This window comes from Balaenoptera acutorostrata, chromosome 3, assembly GCF_949987535.1.
Source record: "Balaenoptera acutorostrata chromosome 3, mBalAcu1.1, whole genome shotgun sequence".
Classification (NCBI taxonomy): Eukaryota; Metazoa; Chordata; class Mammalia; order Artiodactyla; family Balaenopteridae; genus Balaenoptera; species Balaenoptera acutorostrata.
The window spans coordinates 37967891-37991563 of NC_080066.1; the positions used below are offsets into that span (position 1 = coordinate 37967891).

The 23673-nt window shown below is 38.5% G+C and overlaps 1 protein-coding gene across 5 annotated transcripts in view; it reads left to right on the forward strand.

Annotated features, from left to right (window-relative positions):
- The window catches only part of BLM (BLM RecQ like helicase), a 95122-nt gene that overhangs the window by 25161 nt on the left and 46288 nt on the right, over positions 1-23673 (forward strand). For 4 of the 5 annotated variants that reach the window (XM_007194307.2, XM_057544165.1, XM_057544163.1 and 1 more), the window contains exons 3-12: positions 313-1016; positions 3002-3164; positions 5981-6102; positions 9466-9598; positions 10082-10782; positions 12553-12744; positions 14170-14288; positions 15570-15683; positions 18618-18716; positions 18927-19075. In XM_007194307.2, coding sequence (XP_007194369.2) covers positions 313-1016; positions 3002-3164; positions 5981-6102; positions 9466-9598; positions 10082-10782; positions 12553-12744; positions 14170-14288; positions 15570-15683; positions 18618-18716; positions 18927-19075 — 2496 coding nt within the window. The remainder of the gene's footprint in view (positions 1-312; positions 1017-3001; positions 3165-5980; positions 6103-9465; positions 9599-10081; positions 10783-12552; positions 12745-14169; positions 14289-15569; positions 15684-18617; positions 18717-18926; positions 19076-23673) is intronic. The other variant, XM_057544166.1, reaches the window with a different exon arrangement.

Below are 23673 nucleotides of genomic sequence, written 5' to 3' on the forward strand. Positions count from 1 at the left end.
GGCTATTAATTAAGGACTATGAGCCTGAGAAACAAAGTAGTAGGAATGGCCCAGATACTCTCAAAGCTGAATAATTAGCTTCTGAATAGGAAGAATCAGAGCATACAAAGCATAATTTAAGTTACCTTACACATTTTAAAATCAGAGAGGGAGATAGATTCTTCGCTCGCTCATTTGTGATGCAAGGAAGTAAGTTGTTATATAAATTAAAGTTTTGTATACTTGCTGGGTTTGTATACTTGCTGGGTTTTGTATACTTGCTGGGTTTGTTGAAATTAATCCATCTAATTCAGTGTTTCAATTATTTTTCAGAGGTTTCACTTTTAAAAAGAAAGTATCTTCAGCCAACGATGTATCTGTAACTAGTGTGTCAGTAGCAAAAGCTCCTGTGTTGAATGATAAAGATGTTAATATTACTGAGGGCTTTTCCTTCAGTGAACCTTTTCCCCACACCACAAATCAGGAGACAAAGATCAATGACTTTAAAAATACTCCAGCTGGACAGCAAACTAAGAGAGTTGGTTCAAAACCATTATTGCCAAATTTGTCACAGGTTCCTCAGGAAGTTTTATGCACTACCCAGAACACACTGGTTGTAAAGGAATCCTGCGATGCTACTTTCAAGAAATTAGAATTTAGTTCTTCATCAGATTCTCTTATTACCTTCAATGATTGGGATGATATGGATGACTTTGATACTTCTGGAGATTCAAAAGCATTTGTGACACCACACCAAAACCACTTCATAAGAGTAAGCACTGCTCAGAAATCAAAAAAGTCTAAGAGGAACTTTCTAAAAGCACACCTTGATAAAACAAATACAGTAAAGACTGATTTGACTCCTTCCTCCTCTGAGAGCAGCAAGCAGGCATATTTGATTAAGAAACAGAAGGATGACTCAGAATGGTTAAATAGTGATGTGATTTGCATTGATGATGGCCCGAATTCCGAAGAGCTGATAAATGAAGATACTCAGGAAAATCACCCTTTAAAAACTCATTTGGGAGAGGAAAGAGGTAAAAATTATTGTTTTATTTCATTTCAAAAGGTTGTATTAGTTTATGCAAAACTAGGCGTTGGGAACAGCAGCAAATATGACTTAGCTTTTTTTTTTTTTTCCCAAGCCAATAAAATCGCTGTTTATTGGCCTATTCTTGAATTTACTTAAAACCCACACATGACAGTCATATAATGATTTAGCTTTTGTCCTTAGGATGTACAGAAGTGCTTATACATCCTAAGCACCATCTGTTGGCCACGTTCTTGAGGCAGGGCATACTAAGGAAATGAAAGATTTTATTCTGCTATTTATATAAACAACAAGGATAGCTCCGTGATTTTATATATGAAGAAATATGTAGAGGGACTTCCCTGGTGGCGCAGTGGTTAAGAATCTGCCTGCCAGTGCAGGGGACACGGGTTAGAGCCCTCGTCCAGGAAGACCCCACGTGCCGCGGAGCAACTAAGCCCATGAGCCCCAATTACTGAGCCTGCACTCTAGAGTCAACGAGCCACAACTACTGAAGCCCGCGCACCTAGAGCCCATGCTCCGTAACAAGAGAAGCCACCGCAGTGAGAATCCCGCGCACTGCAATGAAGAGTATCCCCCTCTCGCCACAACTAGAGAAAGCCCGTTTGCAACAACAAAGACCCAACGCAGCCAAATAAATAACTTTAATTAATTAATTAATTTAAAAGAAAGAAATATGTAGAGAATATAATGCTTAGTGAAATAAGTCAGAGAAGGAAAAATACTATATGATATCACTTACATGTGGAATCTAAAAAATAATAAAAATGAATCTATATACAAAACAGAAACAGACTTGCAGACAGAGAAAACAAACTTACGGTTACCAAAGGGGAGAGGGAAGGGGGAGGGACAGATTAGGAATATGGGATTAACAGATACAAACTACTATATGTAAAATAGATAAGCAACAAGGATTTATTGTATAGCACAGGGAATTATACCCAATATCTAGTAATATCCTATAATGGAATATAATCTGCAAAAAAAACTGAATCACTTTGCTGTACCCCTGAAACTAACACCATATTGTAAATCAACTATACTTCAATAAAAAGAAAAGAAAAGAAGGTCCATAGAAGTTAAAATGGCTTCTTAATGGTCTACTGGCTGGTTGGTAGTAGAAATGGGATGTGAAACTAAGCCTTTGTGTTATAATTCTTTTATGGTTTGTACCACCTAATGTTGACGTATAATCTGATCTAATCATGCTATTAAAGTATTGTAAATTACATGCAAATTGTTTTCTGTTTAGGTCTCGTAGTTATTAGATGTCTAGAACTTAATAGCTGACATTAGCCATATGTGGAGGTACCCACGTTATGAAACAGTTGTAAATATGAGACAAATATTTTTAAACACCTGAATCCCATCAGGGTTACTATAGGGTGAGAGAGGACTGAAAAGTGATTGATAATAAGCAAAAGTGTAATCTAATCAAGCATGTTGCTATTTATGAAGAGAAAATTTGGTAAAAGGTAAACTAGAGAGCAACAGTTTGGCAGTGTTTTCCCACATAGTCAAGAGAGAGACACTCTGGGAGACTTAAATAACTAAGATACCTTTGTGGTAAAGTAGAGATTGTTTATCTGTATAAACAACAGTGTTTGTACAATTATCAGGCTTACTTGTACTTTACCCTTATTTAAGTGTGAATGAAAAACAGAGAAACGAAAGTACTGATAATAAGGATGGGTTTCATAATTTAACCAGAGACAGTCATGAAAATCCTTAAGCAAATCATCAGCCTCAATCCAGCACTCATTAGACTTAATCCAGTTGACTCAATCATGGTTTATGAAGAAACAAGGCAACACTAACGTGTGAAAGGAGAGAACTTGTATCGCACAGAGTGGTGTTAGTGCTTATGACTTGCTCAGAGCACTCACTCACAAGTGCTCACACCCTGTTCTTTCTGTCTCATTAATATTAAAATAACCTATGTTTATCAGCTGTTTTTTTGTACTTTAGATAATTGTGAAAAGAAGAAAAACTTGGAAGAAATGGAATTACATTCAACTGAGAAATCTTCATGTGTTGAGCTTGATGAAGATGATTATGACATAGATTTTGTTCCACCTTCTCCAGAAGAAGGAATGACTTCAGCCTCTTCATCCTCTTTAAAATGCTCTAGGTAAAATAGTTTATTAATTAATAAACATTGATTCTGGGGTAGCTGAAATAATTTAATTTAGTTATGTAGTATCATCTCAAAATTGATTAATTTCATGCTTCTGCACAATTTATTTTGTATCCAAATGAAAGCATCAAAAAGTCCCTATTTATTTACATTTTATTTAATTGTTGGTATTCTAAAGCTGTAAAGTTCCATTATGATTCATTACATGGGACCTCTAAACAGTTTTATGTAAGTGATCTTGGCATGTGGGATATAGTCCTAAAGATACTGTATTTCCAATCTCATGTACCTGAAATGACCCAAAACTAACACCTTATTTGTGAAGTGACTTAGTAAGTAATGTGTTCTTCTTTGTCTTCTTTTTTTTTTTTAATTTTTTTAAAAATCCAAATAGAATTGACTATTGTATTTGTCATTCACTGAATTTTGGTAAATTAGTGACATGATTGTGGTTAAGTGGTAGTATTATGGGAAAAATAGAGTCCACATAGTTCATTAATAGCTGAAAATACTAATAGTCTTTGTTACCTCCATCCTCACCCCAGTCTAAATCACAGTTCAGTTGAGTGGTCTGGTATATACTCTGCTGTTAACCATATTTGGATGAGAAACAAATCCCTCTAGTATATCACCTGAAGGCAGGAAGGAGGTGTTTGCCTGCATAACCTAGTTTTCCCTAGGTTTTTGTTTTAACAGGTGGGTTGAGATGTTTAAAGGGGTGGGAAAGGTTGAAGCATGATTGCTGTTAGACAACAAAACAGAAAAACTGTAAGAGCTCCCCTCTTTCACCTCCCAATAGAAATTGAGACAGAATTGTAGAAGAAAAACTGAGCAAGAGTTCATATAGCATTCATCAACATTCTCTTTTAACAGGAGAAGTAGTTGAGGCCTAAGGAGGAGCAGGGGATTGTCTGGGGTGATAATTAACGGCAAATGGACTAAGATCCAGTGTAGGGTTATATCCTGGGCCACACCATTCCTGTTGACTGCCTGGCTTTTTTCTTTGTTTATTAAAAAAGTGTGTATTGCACAGATAACATTGTAACCACATTAATAGGATACTTACTGGTAGTCTTACAGTCCAACAAACCAAACATTTTCTGTATCCACATTAAGTTTTTTTATTTTTTTTTAATTGAAGTATAGTTGATTTACAATATTATGGTAGTTTCAGGTATATAGCATAGTGATTCAGTTTTGTTTTGTTTTGTTTTTCAATTATATTCCATTATAGGTTGTTACAAGACATTGAGTATAATGCTTTGTGCTATACAGTAAATCCTTATTCCTTATCTATTTTGTGTCTGTACTCCTAATTTGTTCCTCCCCCGTTCCCTAGCCACATTGTTTTGTTTCTTCTCTACGTGTGTATATGATTTTTACATTGCCATAATCAACATGTAGCTATAATTTTTCAATTTGCTTTTCTTTTAACATTATTTTTTAAACATTTTCCATATTGCTACATAGTCATTATTTTTATTCCTTTTAATGGCTACATAATTTAATGAGTTGTCATACCATAATTTATTTTACCTAGATCTTCAGCAGTTGGAAAATGGTTGTTTCCAAGGTAAATTCTCTCTATATTTTTCCATTGCAACCTAGTATACATATTTGTATACATTATAAAACTAAAATAGAAGTTTCACAAATGATACTATATATGTGCAGTGCACACAAATTTTCTGTTATATTTTATTTCATTTTAAAGTGCTGGTTGTGACTTCTGAATTAATTTCAGAGGTGTAATGGTCAGATAACATATGACAGAAAAGAGAACATGTTTTTGTAACTCCTGTATTCCTAAACCTCTTTAGCTGGGCCTCAAAATCCTCCATCTTCAGACCCCAAATTACCTTTACAGCTTTATCTCCAGTTATGCTCTTACAGTAACCCTAAGCTCAATAGCCTAATGAGACTTATAACATAGTTATTCATCATTCTTTGATTTAGTTAGGAGATTGCATTCCAAAATCCTGCTTTAGAAAAGTACAGTTGATTCCTGAATATCGAGTAAATAGAATTGTCTTTTTTATCTCTCCTTTGTAAGCTGTCACTTTCCCATACCCATCATTCAAGGTTTCCTCAAATCCTACCTTCTTGGCAAAGCCTTCTCAAGTTCCAGAAAGTGTTATCTTTCTTTGGATTGCCATAGTACTCTCTCTTTAATACTCCTTTAGTACTAATTTATTTTGTTACTTTTAAAGTATGTTTTATATCCAATCAGACTGACCATGTTTATATGTGTTAATATTGGGGCCAGGGTCTTCCCTGGTGGCACAGTGGTTAAAAATCCGCCTGCCAGTGCGGGGCACACGGGTTTGATCCCTGGTCCAGGAAGATCCCACCTGCCACGGAGCAGCTGAGCCCGTGCACCACAACTACTGAGCCTGTGCTCTAGAGCCCGTGAGCTACAGTTATTGAGTCCACGTACCACAACTACTGAAACCCACTCGCCTAGAGCCCGTGCTCTGCAACAAAAGAAGCCACCACAATGAGAAGCCCACGCACCGCAACGAAGAGCAGCCCCCACTAGCCACAACTAGAGAGGGCCCGCGCGCAGCAACGAAGACTCAATGCAGCCAGAAATAAATTATTAATAAATTAATTAATTAAAAAAAATATTGGGGCCAAAAGATGGAAAACTTTGAGGGCCAGCTAAAGAGGTTTTAGAATAGAGGAGATAGAAAGGCATGTTTCTCTTTTCTGTTACATAGCATCTGACCAGTTGTGGAAAATATTAGAGGAAAAAGTATGCATTTGGTCTAGTCTATACTGTGATCGGTTTAATATTTTTTAATTTGTAGTGTGTTGAAGGATCTCGACACCTCTGACAGCAAGGATGGTCTTAGCACATCAGAAGACTTGTCAAAATCTGAGAAAATGACTACACAGCAGCCTAATCAAGAAACCTGCACAAGCTATGATGGTACAAAAGTGTTTGGGACATAACACGTATTGTAACTGCTTACTTTTGAAAACAAAAGTAAGGTTGTATTCTTAACCTGTGACGGTATAGTACACGATGGCGAGCTCATAGTTCCTTTTCCTGTAACAGTGAATCATCCGTAATAACCAACCACCATGGGTTAACCATTGTTGCTCAAACAGCTCAGAAACCGAGAAACTTGTTTTCTCACAAGGTGACTTTCTAACAAGTAACATTTTCAAAATAGACAATGAATTATTTCTCCTACTGAACCAAAATTTTGCCTTCCTGTAACTTTAATCTTTGTGAGATAAGTCTGAAGCGCCTAGCGCTAAATAATGTTAGATCTTTTACCTCTTCTTTATAGGTACTGGTTTCTGGACCTTTCATCCACCTGGTTCTCTGGGTTTGATTCTTGGTGTCCGCTTGAAGTTTAATACTTTTTGTTTGTTTGATTTGTCTCTAATTCATTTTTAAATTTTCTATTAAATATCTAGTATAAATAATCCAGTAGCACTACAAGGCTTTGAAAAACAGCTGCCTCCTTTCCCACTCCTGATTTCTACTTCCCAGAGGCTTTTTTAGGCTTGAGATTTGTGTCCTTCTATTCTGAAATTTTTTCTGGTATCATTCCTTTTTATTTTCTTTCTTTGTTTTTTCTTTTCTCTTTCACTCTTCCTGGAACTTTAATTATTGGGCTACTAGACCTCCATTAATTAACTTTTCTATTTTTCATCTCTTGCCTTTTTGCTTTCTGGGAGATTTCCTCAATTTTTAAATTAACTCTTTGATGGAATTTTTCATTTTCATCAAATTAATTTCCAAGAGCTGTGTTGTATTCTCTGAGTATTTCTGTAATGTTTTCTATTCTTGTTTGATGGGTGCTGTACTTATGGTGTGTGTGTGTGCATGCACACGCACATGTGTAGTGATCTCTGTGTGTTGTTCCTGTTTCCTCTGAATTTCTTTTTGTTTATTTTGGTCTCTGAGTTTATTGTTAGAGATGTTCCTGAAAAACCTGATGTTGTAGGCACTCTTCTAAGTGCCTTAATATTAACTAATTTAATCCTCACAATGATCCTTTAAGGTGGTTTCTGTTATCCTGTTTTACAAATAAGGAAACCCAAGTACAGGAGAGTTAAATAATTACTCATGGTCATAGAGTTAGACAGCAGCAGAGCTAGGATTTGAACCCAGCAGTCTTGAGGCTCTTGAGTTTACATTGATAGCCACTGCAGTATACTGTTTCTGCCTCATTAAGTTTCACTGGTAAAATGGTTAGTGAGGACGAGAGCAAGGACAGAGTCCCACAGAATGTCATTAGCGGCCTCCCTCTCAGCTGACATCAGCCCCTTCATCACCACTTCTTGTTCATCTTGTTACACGTCTGCCTTCAGACTGTGTTTCTCTCCCTTGTGCACGGGGATGCAAAAGACTCAGTCATATGACTCTAGAAGTTCAAGGGCTGAGGCAGCAAGAGGGAACAGGTGGGACATTGGCTGTAGAGTGATGCGGACCTAGTATACAAGCCTGCCTCTTCCCACTCCTGGCTGGGTGACTATGCCTAATTAATTAAGCTTCTTTGGACCTCAGTTTCTTGTTCTTTTAAATGAGGAAAATAGTGTCTGCCTTGCCCAGTAGTTGTCAGGATTCAAGGTAAAGTGCCCAGCACACTGTAGACCTTCAATAAATGGTAGCTATCATTATCTGCTAGTCTAGTAATCCTTTCAAAGAAGGAAATACGTTGAGATGGCTGGTTTATTTTTATGAACTCTTGCTAACTCTATAATTGTTTCCTCTTTTTCTTAGAGCTCACAAAGCAGCCATTTGATAACATGTTCTGGAATTTTGCCTTGAATTAACTTTAAGATCACCAGCCTGAAGCTTTTGGCATCCCTTTAGAATTTTTTTGAAAATTAGAACTATGTTTGCCTGTCTTCACTCTTCCATCACCTCTCCTATTCACTAGATGCTACATGCATCAGTGACATTTTCTTTGCAGGTTTCCTTTGTACTCTGAGGTGTAATCTGTCTAGGCGAAGAGGCCTGAGCTCCTTTCCAGTAGCTGTATCTCTCTGAGCCTGTCTTGGTTTTCATTTCCTTTGGACTGTTGTTTATGCTCCTTCTCCAATCCAATGCCCATTCTCCTTGCAGAGAAAACAGATGTGAAACAGGAACCCAGCAAGTCCACTTTTACCATTTCATACTTCATGACCCTATTTACATCAGCCAAAACTAGTAAAAGTCCACACCCCCAGGTCATTTTCACAAAGACTCATGCGTCCCATCGTCTGTGTTATGTCCCCCACCACCACCCCCGTCTGTCCTCTTTTTCTCTCCTTCCTGCCCCTTAGACCCTTCAACCCACTGCCCTCGGTCAACAATTTCCCAGTAGCCTCATTCTCTTCTCTGATTGTCTTCTGAGAATACTGTTGCCTCCGCAGCCCACCTAAACTGTTTATTTCTCCTGCACACCTTAGGCCCCAGAGGTAGGTAGGCATCTTCCTTGCTTCCCATTGCTACCCTAACCCATTTTTTTTTTCTTTCCATCATATAAAGCCACCCCTCCTTTGACATTATTTCTTAGTTACATAGCTGAAATTTAAAAGTGTGAAGTGGGCTGGCCAGATTCAGATGTCCAGACATTGTTATCAGGAATTTCTCTCTTTCACACCTGCCTTCTCTCTCTTCTCTTTCATCCCATCTCTCCATCTCAATCTCCCATTTCCTTCCATCTCTGTTTTCTGCTTTTCCTTGTGTTGGCCTCATTTTCAAGCTAGTGTTTTTCTCCGTGGTGGCAGAGATGGCCACCAGCAGCCTGTCCAACTTGTTAAAGAGAGAGGTCCTCTTTTCCAGTCAGTCGAAAAACTCTTAGATCTAATTCTCATTGAGCTGCCTTACATCAGATGCCCACTGAGGACGTGGGAGTGGGGATGGGAGTAGTCTCCAAAAAGAAAGTCCAAGTGCTGTACTGTTAGGAAACACTGGTTGGCAGGCAAACCAGAGCAACAGGTGAGGTTCTTACCTGTCCATACTTTATGATGTACTTTGTATGGGCATGGTGAGATTTACACCTGAAGTTAGTAAAAAATCATAAACTTTTGTATCTTACAACAACTTTGGTTACCCTAAGAGAAATAATAAGAATTAACATGAAATGAAAGGATAACATAGTTATGAGCTCTTATGATCTAGAATAGAGACAGTATGACTTCAAATTATTTCATAGGCAGATAATGGGAGAATATATGGTTGTTTCTAATCTCGTTTGTAAACTACTTCAAGTTTTACATGCATGGCTTTCAAATTTTTAAGTCTTTTTTGTTGTTGACAAAAAATATTAACAACATAAATACTTTATAGCTAGACAGATAAGTTTACAGCAGCAACTTATTCGTGTGATGGACCATATCTGTAAATTAGTTGACACTATTCCTGATGACAAGCTGAAAACTTTGGATTGTGGGAACGAACTGCTCCAGCAGCGGGACATAAGGTATCTTGATTTTTCTCCTTCTGGAATATATCTGATTGTGTTTCCACCACCACTGTAAGTCACAAATGTATAGGGCAAGATTTCCAGGCATTCTGGCCAGGAAATTGAATAGGATAATTATCACTTTGTCTTTTTTTTTTTTTTTTTTTAATTGGAATGTTGTTGATTTACAATGTTGTATTAGTTTCAGGTATACAAAAAAAGTGATTCAGCTATACATGTACATATATCTATTCTTTTTCAGATTCTTTTCCCATATTGGTTATTACAGAGTATTGAGTAGAGTTCCCTGTGCTATATACCCTGTGTCTTAAATTTATTACTTTTTCAAACTGTTCCTTTAGCATTTGTATTCAAATTTTTAAGATTGGAAAAAAGAGGATATATTTTGCCACAATTTGGCATGAAAACTAAAGATAAACTTGTGTGCCTACCATAGCTGACTACTTATAATTAATTTGATGTTCTGTGCTCTCTCTTCAGAAGGAAACTCCTAGCTGAAGCAGATTTTAATACGAGTGATGCCATTGTTCTTGGCTCATTGTGGAGATGCAGGCCTGATTCACTTGGTAGCTCTGTGGAGGATATGGCATCTGTTTCCCCACCTTGTGCATTTCCAAAGGGTGATTCCTGTCCTACAGGGAATTCTGTTAAGGAGTTCACTTTTCCAAACCTTTCCTCAAATTCCATTTCTACTGGGGAGTGTTTACTGACTCCTACCCCAGGAAAGACAGGATTCTCAGCCGCCACCAAGAATCTCTTTGAAAGACCATTATTCAATTCCCATTTACAGGAGTCCTTTGTAAGTAGCAACTGGGCTGAAACACCAAGGGTAGAAAAAAGAAATGAAAGTTCTTATTTCCCAGGAAATGTTCTCACAAGCACTGCTGTGAAAGATAAGAATAAACACACTACCTCTATGAATGACTTGGAAAGAGAAATCCAGGCTTCCTATGATATTGACAATTTTGACATAGATGACTTTGATGATGATGATGATGACTGGGAAAATGTGATGCATAATTTAGCAGCCAGCAAGTCTTCCACAGCTGCCTATCAACCTATTAAGGAAGGTCGGCCAGTTAAATCAGTATCAGAAAGAACTTCTTCAGCCAAGACAGACTGTCTTCTGGCATCTACTGCTCAGAATAAAAACTTCTCAGAGTCAATTCAGAATTACACTGGTAAGTTTAAAATAAATTGAATGCTTATATTTTATATGAAAACGAAACTGTCCAAAATAGGAATTGTATAAGAAAAACCATAGCAAATCATCATGGCCTGAAAACGACATTGTTTCTATGCAAATTTCTGCTGATAATATGAATGACAAATCACAATTTCAAAAGCAAGTTGCTCTTTTGTCTCTGTAGCAGCTGTAGTTTTATAAAATGTGTAATTATAACCTATTGTAGTAAAGCTCTAAAGTCATTACAAATGTGCTTTGCCTTTACATTAACATTTTTTAGTCCCTAAAACAATAAAGCTCATGAGGGCCAAGTTTTTAATGATTATGGGGGATGGATAAAAAGCAAAGCTGAATTTATGTTAAAAATGTAATTGTGTGTATTTTTAGAATTCTGGATTGATGAGAACTGATCAGTTTATAAAGTAGAGAAACATGTTTTATGTCTTCAAATATTAAAATTTAGGCAGCCTAAGAAAGATAAGTCAGAAATTTCTTAAATCAGTCAAGTTATTTCTTTTGGTCTAGAATCATTTTAATTCATTCAACAAATATTTATGGAGTGCCCACTGTGTGCCAAGTTCTGTGCACAGGTCCTGGTAACAGACGAGTAATGAAGAGCTCCTGCCCTCTTGGAGCTCACAGTTTACTGAGAGAAGTTTTTGGAAGAGTGAAATTAGCCGTGGTAAAGGCTGCAGAGAAAACCCAAAATTAATTTTAAAACCTTACATCGACCCTATAAAGTTATCAAAAAGTGTTTTTTTTTTTAACTGAAACAAGTTCATACGTGTAAGGTTTCGTAAAGTACAGTCCTCCCTGTTTTTGCCATTGATGCCTTAATGTCACAGAGGTTGTTCTTACAGTTCCTCCGTTGACCTTTAAAATAACCATTAATGGATTTATTTTTGTGTCATGTTTGGGCGTGTCATACTTGGTGTTCGCAATTATCTTTGCGGTGGTTGAGTGCCGGGGTTGATGTAACCGCCAGGGCTGGCGTGAGCACCTCTTGTTCTCTGTGCGGAGCCAGAGTTACAACAGCGAGGAGGCAGCATGGGGGCGGGCGCGAGAGACGCCATGGAAGAAGAACCAGAGGAAGTTGGGGTGATTCTGCGGTTTCAGACCCAGTGACTGGGAAAACCATGACACTGTTAACAGAAACAGGGAAGTCAGGAGGCAGGCAGATTTGGAGCAAAGCTGAGGAGGGCTGTTTTAAGGCTTGTTGAGCATCAAGTGTTGAGAAGTCATTCAGGTAGAAATGTCTGGCAGACAGTTGGAGGTGCGTGCAGGACTGGAACTTAGGAGGGCATCCATCAAGTCTTAAGAAAGAGATCTAGGCGTTGTGTGCACACCAGTGATGTTTAATGTCATAGGACTAGGAAAATTCAAAAAAAAAAAACAGTCTAAAGAGCCCAGTCCCAAGTGTCCGAAAGATTCCCAAATTTAAGGGGCAAGTGGAGGAAATGGAGCCAGGAAAGGGAATTTAAAGCAAGTAGAAAACCCATGATTATCTTGAAGGTCAAGAGAGAAGAAGGAGAGAATAAATAGTAGTGGTAGATGCTGCAGAAAAGTCAAGGAAAGACTTGAATTTGGCCCTTAGGAAGTCTCTGGTGGCTTTGACACTGCGCAGCGAGGAAACTCTGATAAACAGGTAAAGAAGGATGTGCTGCAGGGAAACATACACCAATGATTATGCAGGGCAAAGGGTTAAAATGCTAAAACTGATTTGTTACAGTAATGCCCTGATTTCTAACATTGATTATTTTCTTAGACAAGTCGGAGCAAAATTTAGCATCCAGAGATCTGAAACACGAGCGTTTCCAAAGTCTTAATTTTCCTCATACAAAAGAAATGATGAAGATTTTTCATAAAAAATTTGGCCTGCATAATTTTAGAACTAATCAGCTAGAGGCGATCAATGCTGCACTACTTGGTGAAGACTGTTTTATCTTAATGCCCACTGGTATGTATTTTTCGATATGAATTGGCAGGAATCCATTGGCAGATGTTAAATGAAAGCCCTTTAATAAAAATAAAAAGAACCTACACAGTATTTCTATCATTTAGGGACCTCTAAACCTCCCATGCCATAGTTAGGAAAGTGTATCACCTCAATCCTCTATTCTAGTTGTTGATATGATAGCATTTATTGCCCTTTTAAGATTTTCAACTCAAAGCTTATTGTGTTGAATTGATCTAGGATTTTCCTTTGGGAATTTTTCTTTTTTCTAGTCGAAATTAGCCTGGAGCATGAACCAAAAAATTACTGTCAGAGACCACTACCATTTCTGGCAGTTTATTTGGTACAACCTAGTGTTGTATGGTGGTTAAAAATCATCAGCTTTGGAGCGATGCCCTAGGCTTAAAGCACAGCTCTGCCACTTATTAACAGTGTGGACTCGAGCAAGGCACTTCACTCCCTGAACCCCAGTCTCCTCGTGTGCGCAGTGGGGATAATACCAACGTGCCCACTTCACAGAATGTCTTGAGGATTAAGTGAAAAGCATTGAGTGTAGTTCTTTCTTGTCCTCAGTTTTGAAGAGATCCAGGACTTTTCATCATGCTATTAAAGTTTATAACAACTGTTCAATGATTTATAGTCATCCAAGTAAGAATATTAAATAAGCCATTAGGATAAGAGGCATGGGGACATTGTAGATCAACTATACTTCAATTGAAAAAAAAAAAAAGGCAGCAGCAGCATTGGGAGTTTGGAGTTTCATTATTCACATGTAGTCTTCCCTCTGCCTTTTACTCACCTTTGTTGTGACCTTCAGCAATTAGTTGTTGCCATCATCATTAAATAATGTTGCCTGGGTATCTGAATTTTTTCAAACTGATTTTAAATTTTAGACAGTGTTGGTTTGTTTAATCAGCAGTATTCCATACTTCATTAACTTGTTCAGTCTGTGTCTTCTGATTTGACTCCAATTTGGTACTCCAAAACTGAAGCTGGAGAGGACCCTGGCATTGATCTCGTCCAGAGGTTTGAGGTGTTGGTTCAATGGTAGAATTCTCGCCTCCCTCGTCCAGTGGTTTTCATGGCTTTCCATTATCCTCTAGGGTTTCAAGGGGGCATTTTTCAGGGTCTTTCTCAAGTAGACTTTTAAAGTAATTCTGTTGCATTTAAGTTTCCTGCCCTGATTCTTGCTTTTGCTATGATATGCACCTACATAAGATGTCCCAAGAGATCATTTTTACACATTTAAATTGACCAAATATTTTGGCTCATTCAAATACGGCATATTTTGGCACCATGGAGAAAATCGCTTAGTGTCCTATTAGTTAATTACTTTAAATATTATATGTAATTTATATTGTAACTTTTGCCTTCATGCTCTCAAAATAGAATCTGACAGATTTTTTTTGTTGTTGTCATTTCTTTTAGGAGGCGGTAAAAGCTTGTGTTACCAGCTCCCTGCCTGTATTTCTCCCGGGGTCACTATTGTCATTTCTCCCTTGAGATCACTTATAGTAGATCAAGTCCAAAAGCTGACTTCCTTGGATGTAAGTTAAAACACTACCAATTATAATAAAAATAAAATAAAAAAAATAAAAACATAATTTAAAAACAATTATATTTCAGTACTCTGGGTAACCTTTTTCATTAAATAGTTCATGGATTATAAGAATAAAGCACGGCAGTTATATTAAGTTGTACATTTAAGAACAAGTCTTTGAGAATTCTGGTACAGATAACCTTCTGGAGTTCAGTCTGATTTTACTCTAGAAGAATGTATTTTGGTAAGAACTTTTAACCTGTATTTTACTGATGTAAATTTTTTTTTTCTAATATGGAAGGATTTCTTTTTTTACTCCTGTCAGATCAGCTTAGTTCTCTCTCACTCCCTTAATATCTTAAAATGCATACACATGTGCATGCCCACACGCATATGTCCTTTTTCCTCCTGGCTGAGGTTAAGAAAGTGTATGAATGCAGTCTGTTAAATCCTACATACTGTGATCAAACAGAACTGTTTTCAGCGTTATGAACCACCACCCCTCAACAAGACCACTGGTTTGATTTTTCTTCCCAAGGATGTCTCAGTACAGTGATGGAAGCTATTGTTCAGCCATTCATGATGTTATGGTCCTTTCATTGTTGTTATGCATTAAAACCCAAAAGATGCATTTACCTAAAAAAAAAAAAATGTGGTCATACATTAGGACTGGAACCTTCTGGATGCTGAATTCATATTTATCTTACTTACACATATGAAAAGCTAAGGAAGTAAAGAAACAGGGAAAAAGAAAAGAAAAGGAAGTAAACAATGGGAAGAATATTTGACTTATGGTTAACAAGGGTTTTTTAAAAATATGTACTGATTACTTTTTTTTTTTTTTTTTTTTTAATTTTATTTATTTATTTATTTATTTATGGCTGTGTTGGGTCTTCGCCTCTGTGCGAGGGCTTTCTCCAATTGCGGCAAGTGGTGGCCACTCTTCATCGCGGTGCGCGGGCCTCTCACTATCGCGGCCTCTCCCGTTGCGGAGCACAGGCTCCAGACGCGCAGGCTCAGTAGTTGTGGCTCACGGGCCCAGTCGCTCCGCGGCACGTGGGATCCTCCCAGACCAGGGCTCGAACCCGTGTCCCCTGTATTGGCAGGCAGATTCTCAACCACTGCGCCACCAGGGAAGCCCCTGATTACTTTTTATTATGTTGAGATTCTCTTTCCTTTGACAGGTGTGATATGTGACTTGTAAAATATTTATGAAACCTACGGATAAATGTAATCTTGAGTCAGATGAATGGGTAAAATTTAAATTGTTTACTACTTTTATGCTTAGATTCCGGCTACATATCTGACAGGTGATAAGACTGACTCAGAAGCTACAAGTATTTACCTCCAGTTATCAAAAAAAGACCCGATTATAAAACTTCTTTATGTTACTCCAGAGAAGGTTTGTATTTATATCATTATTTTAAAATACTATATTAAAGCTGTTTTAGAAAAACAACCCAGTTCTCCCTGCTGAGTAAGGAAAAACCCGGTCTTTCCCTTCTGTGTTTCTCTCCTTTACTACTCACATAGAATATTTCACTTCTAGTCACCAAATGTATGGAGGTTTTTCCTTACATCAAGCGGTTCTCTGTCAACTATCCAGAGATAGTGTCAGGTCCCACAGGTTAAGGGCTCAGTCCCACAAGATTCTTACCACTCTGCTTCAGGGCCCAATCCACAGGGTACCCGCAACTTCTGTCTGACTTGGCTACAAATCAGAGGTTCCCGTGACCTCCTCCTGCTTGAATTCAGTGACTTGCAAGAGCAGCTCACAGAACTCAGGGAGACACTTACTTACATTTACCAGTTTATTAAAGGCTATGGTAAAGGACACAGATAAACAGTCAGATGAAAAGATACACAGGGCAAGGTCTAGGAGGGTCCTGAGCACAGGAGCTTCTGTCCCTGTGGAGTTGGGGTGCATCAGCCTCCAGTACGTGGATGTGTTTGCCAACCTAGAACCTCTCTGAACCCCATACTTTTGGGATTTTATGGAGGCTTCCTCACGTAGGCATGAACAATTATTGACTCCACTTCTAGACTGACTCCCTTCTCTGGTGGATGGGGGTCGGACTGAAAATTCCAAGTTTCTAATCATGGCTTGGTCTTTCTGGTGACCAGCCCCCACCCAGGAGCCCACCCACAGTTGCCTCAAGAGGACAAAAGATGCTCCTAGTGCTCTTTTTTTTGGCTGCATTGGGTCTTTGTTGCTGCGCGTGGGCTTTCTCTAGTTGCGGCAAGCGGAGGCTACTCTTTGTTGCCGTGTGCTGGCTTCTCTTGTTGCGGAGCACGGGCTCTAGAGCGCAGGCTCAGTAGTTGTGGCTCACGGGCTCAGTTGCTCCGTGGCACGTGGGATCTTCCCAGACCAGGGCTCGAACCCGTGTCCCCTGCATTGGCAGGCGGATTCTTAACCACTGCACCACCGGGGGAGTCCCACTCGTACTGCTTTATCTCTTAAGAATTTACAGGAATTCCAGGAACCCTGTGCCCAGGAACTGGGAGCAGAGACCAGTGTATCTTTTCTATTATCTCATAAAAGCCCATTAGAATATGTATATTTAAAATTTTTTGACATAATTTCTGATGTACAGTTTAGTGCAAGAATTCCTGTATAACTTTCACCAGGAAACCCCAAATGGTAACATTTTACTGTAGTTGCTCTATCATTCTCTCTCTCTCTTTTTCCCTCGAACATTTGAGAGTAAGTTGCAGGCATATCTTTTTAACCCTAAATACTTCACTGTACATCTCCTAAAAACAAGGAATTCTCTTACATAACCTCAGTACAGTTATCAAAATTAGAAAATATTCATTGATGCAGTACTATTACTTTATCTGTAAACCTTATTCCAGTTTCACTAGTTGTCCCAATAATATCCTTTCTAGCAAAAGAAAATCCTAGATTATGCATTGCATTCTGTCTTTCATGATTTTGACAGTTTTGAAGAGTGAAGGCCAGTTGTTTTGAGGACTGTCCCTCAGTTTATGTTTCCTCCTGATTAGATTTGTATTCGTCATTTTTGAGGGGAATATCACAGAAGTGGTGATATGTTCTCAGTGTATCCTATCAGGAGGCATTTGGTGTTGATTCATCCTATAATATTACTGGTGATGTTAGTTAACTTTGATCATTTGGTTAAGGTGTTGTCTGCCAGACTTCCACTGAAAAATTATTCTTTTTTTTGTGATTATTAATTACAAAAATAAATGTAATTTTTTTTTTTGTAATTGTAGGTATCCTGTTGTGGAATACTCTTGAGACTATGTAAATATCCTATTACTCATCAGACTTTGACCCAAGAGTTTTATCATCCATTGACGATTCCCCATTAGTTATTATTGTAGTGGGTGCCAAATGATGATTTTTTTCTAATTTAGTTGGCATTCTGCTGTAAGGACAGGCTTTTCCCTTTACCCACATATTTATTTGTATCAATATGAAATCATGGGTTCTTAATTTATTCACTAGGTTATAATAATTACTATTATGTATTTTGATGTTCTAATCGTCCTAGGTTTGGCCAGTGGGAAAGCTCCATCAGACTGGCTTCTGTGACCTTTTGACATGTCTATCAAGACGTGGGTGCCAGAGATGGTCATTGCTACTGGCATGTCATTGCTTCCAGGCCCAGTTATGGACAGAGCTACAAAATATAAATATATGTACATATATATATGTATATATTTCCCCCAGACAACACACACACGTAACACGTCTCTAACCCTGCTACCACTGTAAACATGTGGTGGCTCCCAAATACACTGGGGCAGAAAAATTCTTTTAGAACCACTGACCTAATACAAAACTGTTTGCTAAATGTGGGTAAACATTCTAAAATGCCTCATTTGCTATTTCCTATTACTTCTAATCCTATTCGTAGATCGAAATCAGAACCAATTTTATGTGGAGGTTTTTTTTTTTTTTTTAGTTTTTTAATTTAGTTATTTATTTATTTATGGCTGTGTTGGGTCTTCGTTTCTGTGCGAGGGCTTTCTCCAGTTGCGGCGAGCAGGGGCCACTCTTCATCGCGGTGCGCGGGCCTCTCACCATTGTGACCTCTCTTGTTGCGCAGCACAGGCTCCAGACGCGCAGGCTCAGTAGTTGTGGCTCACGGGCCTAGTCGCTCCGCGGCATGTGGGATCTTCCCAGACCAGGGCTTGAACCCGTGTCCCCTTCATTGGCAGGCAGACTCTCAACCACTGCGCCACCAGGGAAGCCCTATGTGGAGGTTTTAATACAACTTAAGCCGTAGTGGAACTTAAAGACAACCAAATCCTTAAGGTGATATGTTTAAATGTTTTTAAATGTCTGATTAATGCATTTCTGGTCTAGGTCTGTGCAAGTAACAGACTGATTTCTACTCTGGAGAATCTGTATGAGAGGAAGCTCTTGGCACGTTTTGTTATTGATGAAGCACATTGTGTCAGTCAGGTAAATACTGTTCTCTGTGTCTTGAGGTACCAATAAATTGTACTACCAACAGTATATATATTTTCAGAGCCAAGAGAAAAAATATTGAGTGAATTATTCTGCTATTTCACTGAAGAATAAGGTAGTTCTTAATACAGTGAGCAGTGTTTGCTTTATATAAGGAAGATCTAAATAGTCTGAAAAGCAGTATTTTTTTTTTCTTCCAACTAGTGGGGACATGATTTTCGTCCAGATTACAAAAGAATGAATATGCTTCGCCAGAAGTTTCCCTCTGTTCCAATGATGGCTCTTACTGCCACAGCTAATCCCAGGGTACAGAAGGACATCCTCACTCAGCTGAAGATTCTCAGACCTCAGGTGTAAGTTGTCAAAAGTTATTAATTTTAAAACCCTGGGGCAGTGGTTCCCAGATTGCTGCACATTAGAATCATCTATGGAGTCTTAAAAAATCCCAATGCCCAGGTTGTACCCAATGCCAATTATATCAGAATTTGGGGGGCTGGGAGCCAGCATGGTTTTTTGTTTTTTGTTTTTTTGGCTGCATTGGGTCTTCATTGCTGCGTGCAGGCTTTCTCTGGTTGCGGCAAGCGGGGGTACTCTTTGTTGTGGTGCGTGGGCTTCTCATTGTAGTGGCTTCTCTTGTTGCAGAGCACGGGCTCTAGGCATGCGGGCTTCAGTAGTTGTGGCGTGTGGGCTCAGTAGTTGTGGCTCGCGGGCTCTAGAGCTCAGGCTAAGTAATTGTGGTGCACAGGCTTATTTGCTCCGTGGCATGTGGGATCTTCCCGGACCAGGGCTCAAACCGTTGTATTGGCAGGTGGATTCTTAACCACTACACCACCAGGGAAGTCCCAGCCAGTATGTTTTTTAAATTCCCAAATGACTCCAATGTGCAGCAAAATTTGGGAGGCAGGACCCTGGGGCTTTTCTTCGCTCACTGAAATTAAAACTCTATCCCAGTACCTGTTTTGGAAATAGGGATAAAGTGCATGCCATACCTGTTAAATCCTAGGATAGTCCCAGTAATAAACTAGCTTTTATTTATCCAGTTTTGGCTCCCGTATATCCTAGAGTATACATGATGAAATGAACAGATGAACCTGCTTTGTCATTTTCCTCTGACGTCCCAGCTATATCCAGGATGTTGAAAACAGTCCAGAAACTATGTATACAGCTTTTTTAACTTTGTTTTCATCTGAACAGCAAAGTGCTTCTTATTGCCACCAAATCCATAATTATTCAATAGCAAAAACTACTATAAAAAATGTCCCCAATATAGGTTGCACTGAATTATTTTGTGCCTCTGTATGACTTTGTAGAGACAGGTACATTCTCTGACGGGTTAATTTACTTAGCGAATATTTACTTAACAGCTGTTGTCTACCAAGGTTAAAATATTTTTTCCTTCTAATTTATTAGTGGGTGCTTTAAGGAATGGAATGCTTTGAGGAATGGAATTAGTGGGTGTTTTAAGGTCTGAAGGAATAATGACTAATGTATTGGGGTGAATTTTTAAAGCTTTGTTCATTTGGAAACAAAGAGAATAAGCTGGCTCTGTAAATATTATAACCAGTAAGAACAATAACAGCATTGCAGTGGGTAATGAGAAGAACTCTAAGTGCCATATGAGGGGACATGAGGGGGTTTGAGATTAAGATAGCTTCAGAGGCCTTTGCAGATTAAACTGACATTCTTAAGCCCAAGGATTTTAAAGTCCTCAGAATTTTGTGCGTGTAATCAAAACAATTGGAATGCAAATTTTTTTTTTTGGCTGTGTCGGGTCTTCGTTGCTGTGTGCGGGCTTTCTCTAGTTGTGGCGAGTAGAGACCACTCTTTGTTGCAGTGCATGGGCTTCTCATTGTGGTGGCTTCTCTTGTTGCGGAGCACAGGCTCTAGGTGCACAGGCTTCAGTAGCTGTGGCACGTGGGTTCAGTGGTTGTGGCTTGTGGGCTCTAGAGTGCAGGCTCAGTAGTTGTGGCACATGGGCTTAGTTACTCCGTGGCATGTGGGATCTTCCTGGACCAGGGCTCGAACTTGTGTCCCCTGCATTGGCAGGCGGATTCTTAACCACTGCGCCACCAGGGAAGCCCCAGAATGCAAAAATTTTAATTTAATCTTACTTGCAGAGGAGTGTTTGTATAAAATTTGGGGGAAAAAGGTATTTTCTTCCATAATTGATTTACATTACAACATTATATTTAAGGTGTCTTCAGGTTCTAGTGAAGAACCCACGTGCTAGAAATTTGCTTCTACAAGTACTCCATTGATCTATAAAAGCTGTTTTTTAAATAAGCAGTGTTTTTAGCTTTTTTCCATCAGTTTATGCCAGATGCAATCTACTATTCTTTTAGATCAGTAATATTAATTGCCAAATGCCCATAGTTAAAAGAAGTGATATAAATTCAATTCACCTTTTGAATAACCTTTTGAAAGTGTAGAATTTGTCATTTTTGTTTGAGTAAACACTGCACATACAGGTTTAATATCTTTTCCTAGTAATGTGCGGGGGAGGTCTGCTTGGAAAAGTAATAGATTGTACATTTCCTGAGTCTAGCATGTGGTGCCCTGTGCATATTTGGCACTCAGTAAGAATGAATAAATGAAACATATGGAAGAACTTTGGTAAATGTGGGTAAAATATGAAAATTTGGGCAGGTCTGTTGACTCAATATATTTGGTACTTCTATATTTGGGAGACTTTAAATCCCTAAGTGGAAGTAAAAGATTTTAACAAACACTTCCTGTTACATTTTTTTCCTGATCTTCTTTTCTGCCCATAGGCCTCTTGTTTGGATTAAATTTCCCAAATGCTGCTATGTCATGGCCCTGGTAAAGACATGTGTCCCTAGGGTTGAAGCCATGGCCCCCATGCTTCTCTCCTACTGCCAGTCTGTGATAATAGTCTTCATCTTTGGGAAATATGAGGATGGGAATAAATAAAATGGATTGACTTTATTCCTTTTCCTTAGGGCCTTAAAATACGAACTGAGAAAGAGGAAAGAGATAGACATTTAGACAGTAAATACAACAATAATACTATAATACAACAATAATAGCTAACACTTACATATCTAGCCTATACAATGTGCCAGGCACTGTTCTTGGTATTTTATGTGTATGACTCATTTATCCACACAAAAGTCTTATGAGGTCAGTACTCCTATTTCCCTCACTTTATGGATGAGGAAACTGAAACACAGAGAAATTAAACAGCTTAAACAAAGTCATACACCTAGCAAGTATTGGAGTGAGGACTTAAACCCAAACAGTCTGCTTACAGAACCCTTTAAATACTGTACCAAATGCAGAATGAAGTAAGTGGTGATTAGAGGTGTAAATGGACTGCTGGAACTCGGAAGGCAAGATTGACTGTAACCCAAAGTAACAACTAACTGTTACGAGGAGGGGTCAGGTAAGGTTTTATAAAGGAAGTGGACTTTGTAGGAACAATGGTCTTTTTAAAGTTTTAAATGGCTATACTGAGATATAAATTACATACCTTAAAATTCACCTATTTAAAGTATGCAGTTCTATGGGTTGATGTTTTGCTTTATTTTTCGTTTATTCACAGGGCTGTGCAACCCCACCACTACCTAATTTTAGAACATTTTCGTCTCACTTAAAAGAAACTCCATACCCATTAGCAGTCAATTCCCACTATTCCCTATCGCCCCAACCCTAGGCAATCACTAATTACTTTCTGTGTCCATAGATTTTTGCCTATTCTGGGCATTTCATGTAAATAGAATCATATATTATGTGGCCTTTTGTGATTGGCCTCTTTCACTTAGCATAACATTTTCAAGGTCCATCCATGTTGTAACACATATTGGTATTTCATCCTTTTTTTATTATATGTATATTCTATGTTTTATTTATCCATTCATCATGTACTGGATATTTGAGTTGCTTCCATTCTTTGGCTGTTATTAATAATGCTTCTGTGAGCATTTGTATACAAATTGTCATGTGGATGTATGTTTTTATTTCTCTTAGGCATATACCTAGGAGTAGAATTGTTGGGTCATATGGTAACTCTACATTTAATCTTTTAAGGAGCTGCCCGATTATTTTCCAAAGCAGCTGCACCATTTCACCTTTTGTAGTATATGAGGGTTGCAATATCTCCACATCCACACCGACACTTGTTACTGTATCTTTTTGATTATACTCATCCTAGTGGGTATGAAGTGGAAGGTGAAAGGCATTTTAACAGGTGAAGAGTGAGAATTCAGGGCTGAAGTTTCTGGCATGAAATTACAGGTCAGGCCCAAGGAATGGTGGATAATCCATTGGATAAGAAGAGAAATATAAAGGGATGACCCTAGAAAGGTGGCTTGAGGCCAGATCTGGAGGGTCTTGCATATCATGATGGTAAAGTGTTTGGACTTTCTTATGTAGGCATTTTGACCTGGGGAGTGGCTTGATCTGAACTCTATGGTTGAATGATAACCCTGGCAGTGGAACAGAAGATGGAGTGGAGGAACAAGAGATTAGAGGCAAGGTGGCCCTTTAGGATCCCAGCTGTAGCCATCTAGGAGAGAGATTGGCAACACCAGAGGAGGAAGGAGGGGACAGAATCCAGAGAGAAAGCAGAGTTGAATCAATGAGACTTAAAAGAATTTTGGAAAATTGTACCACTTGTACATTTTTTAACTTGACACCTAAAATTTTTCAACATGACTTTTTTTGTTTTTTGTTGTTTTGTTTTGGTTTTTTGAGGGAGTTCCCCAACCAGGGATTGAACCCAGTCCCTCGGCAGTGAAAGCACGGAGTCCTAACCACTGGACCACCAGGGAATTCCTCAACATGAGTTTAAATAAAAAGAACAGTGGTCTGTTGTAAATAATGTTTTTAAACAAAATTGTTACTTAGCTCTTTTAAATGTATCCAGTAGACTATAAACATAATATAGCAATTCTGTACCTACTTTCTCCCACTTATAGAAGACATAATAAAA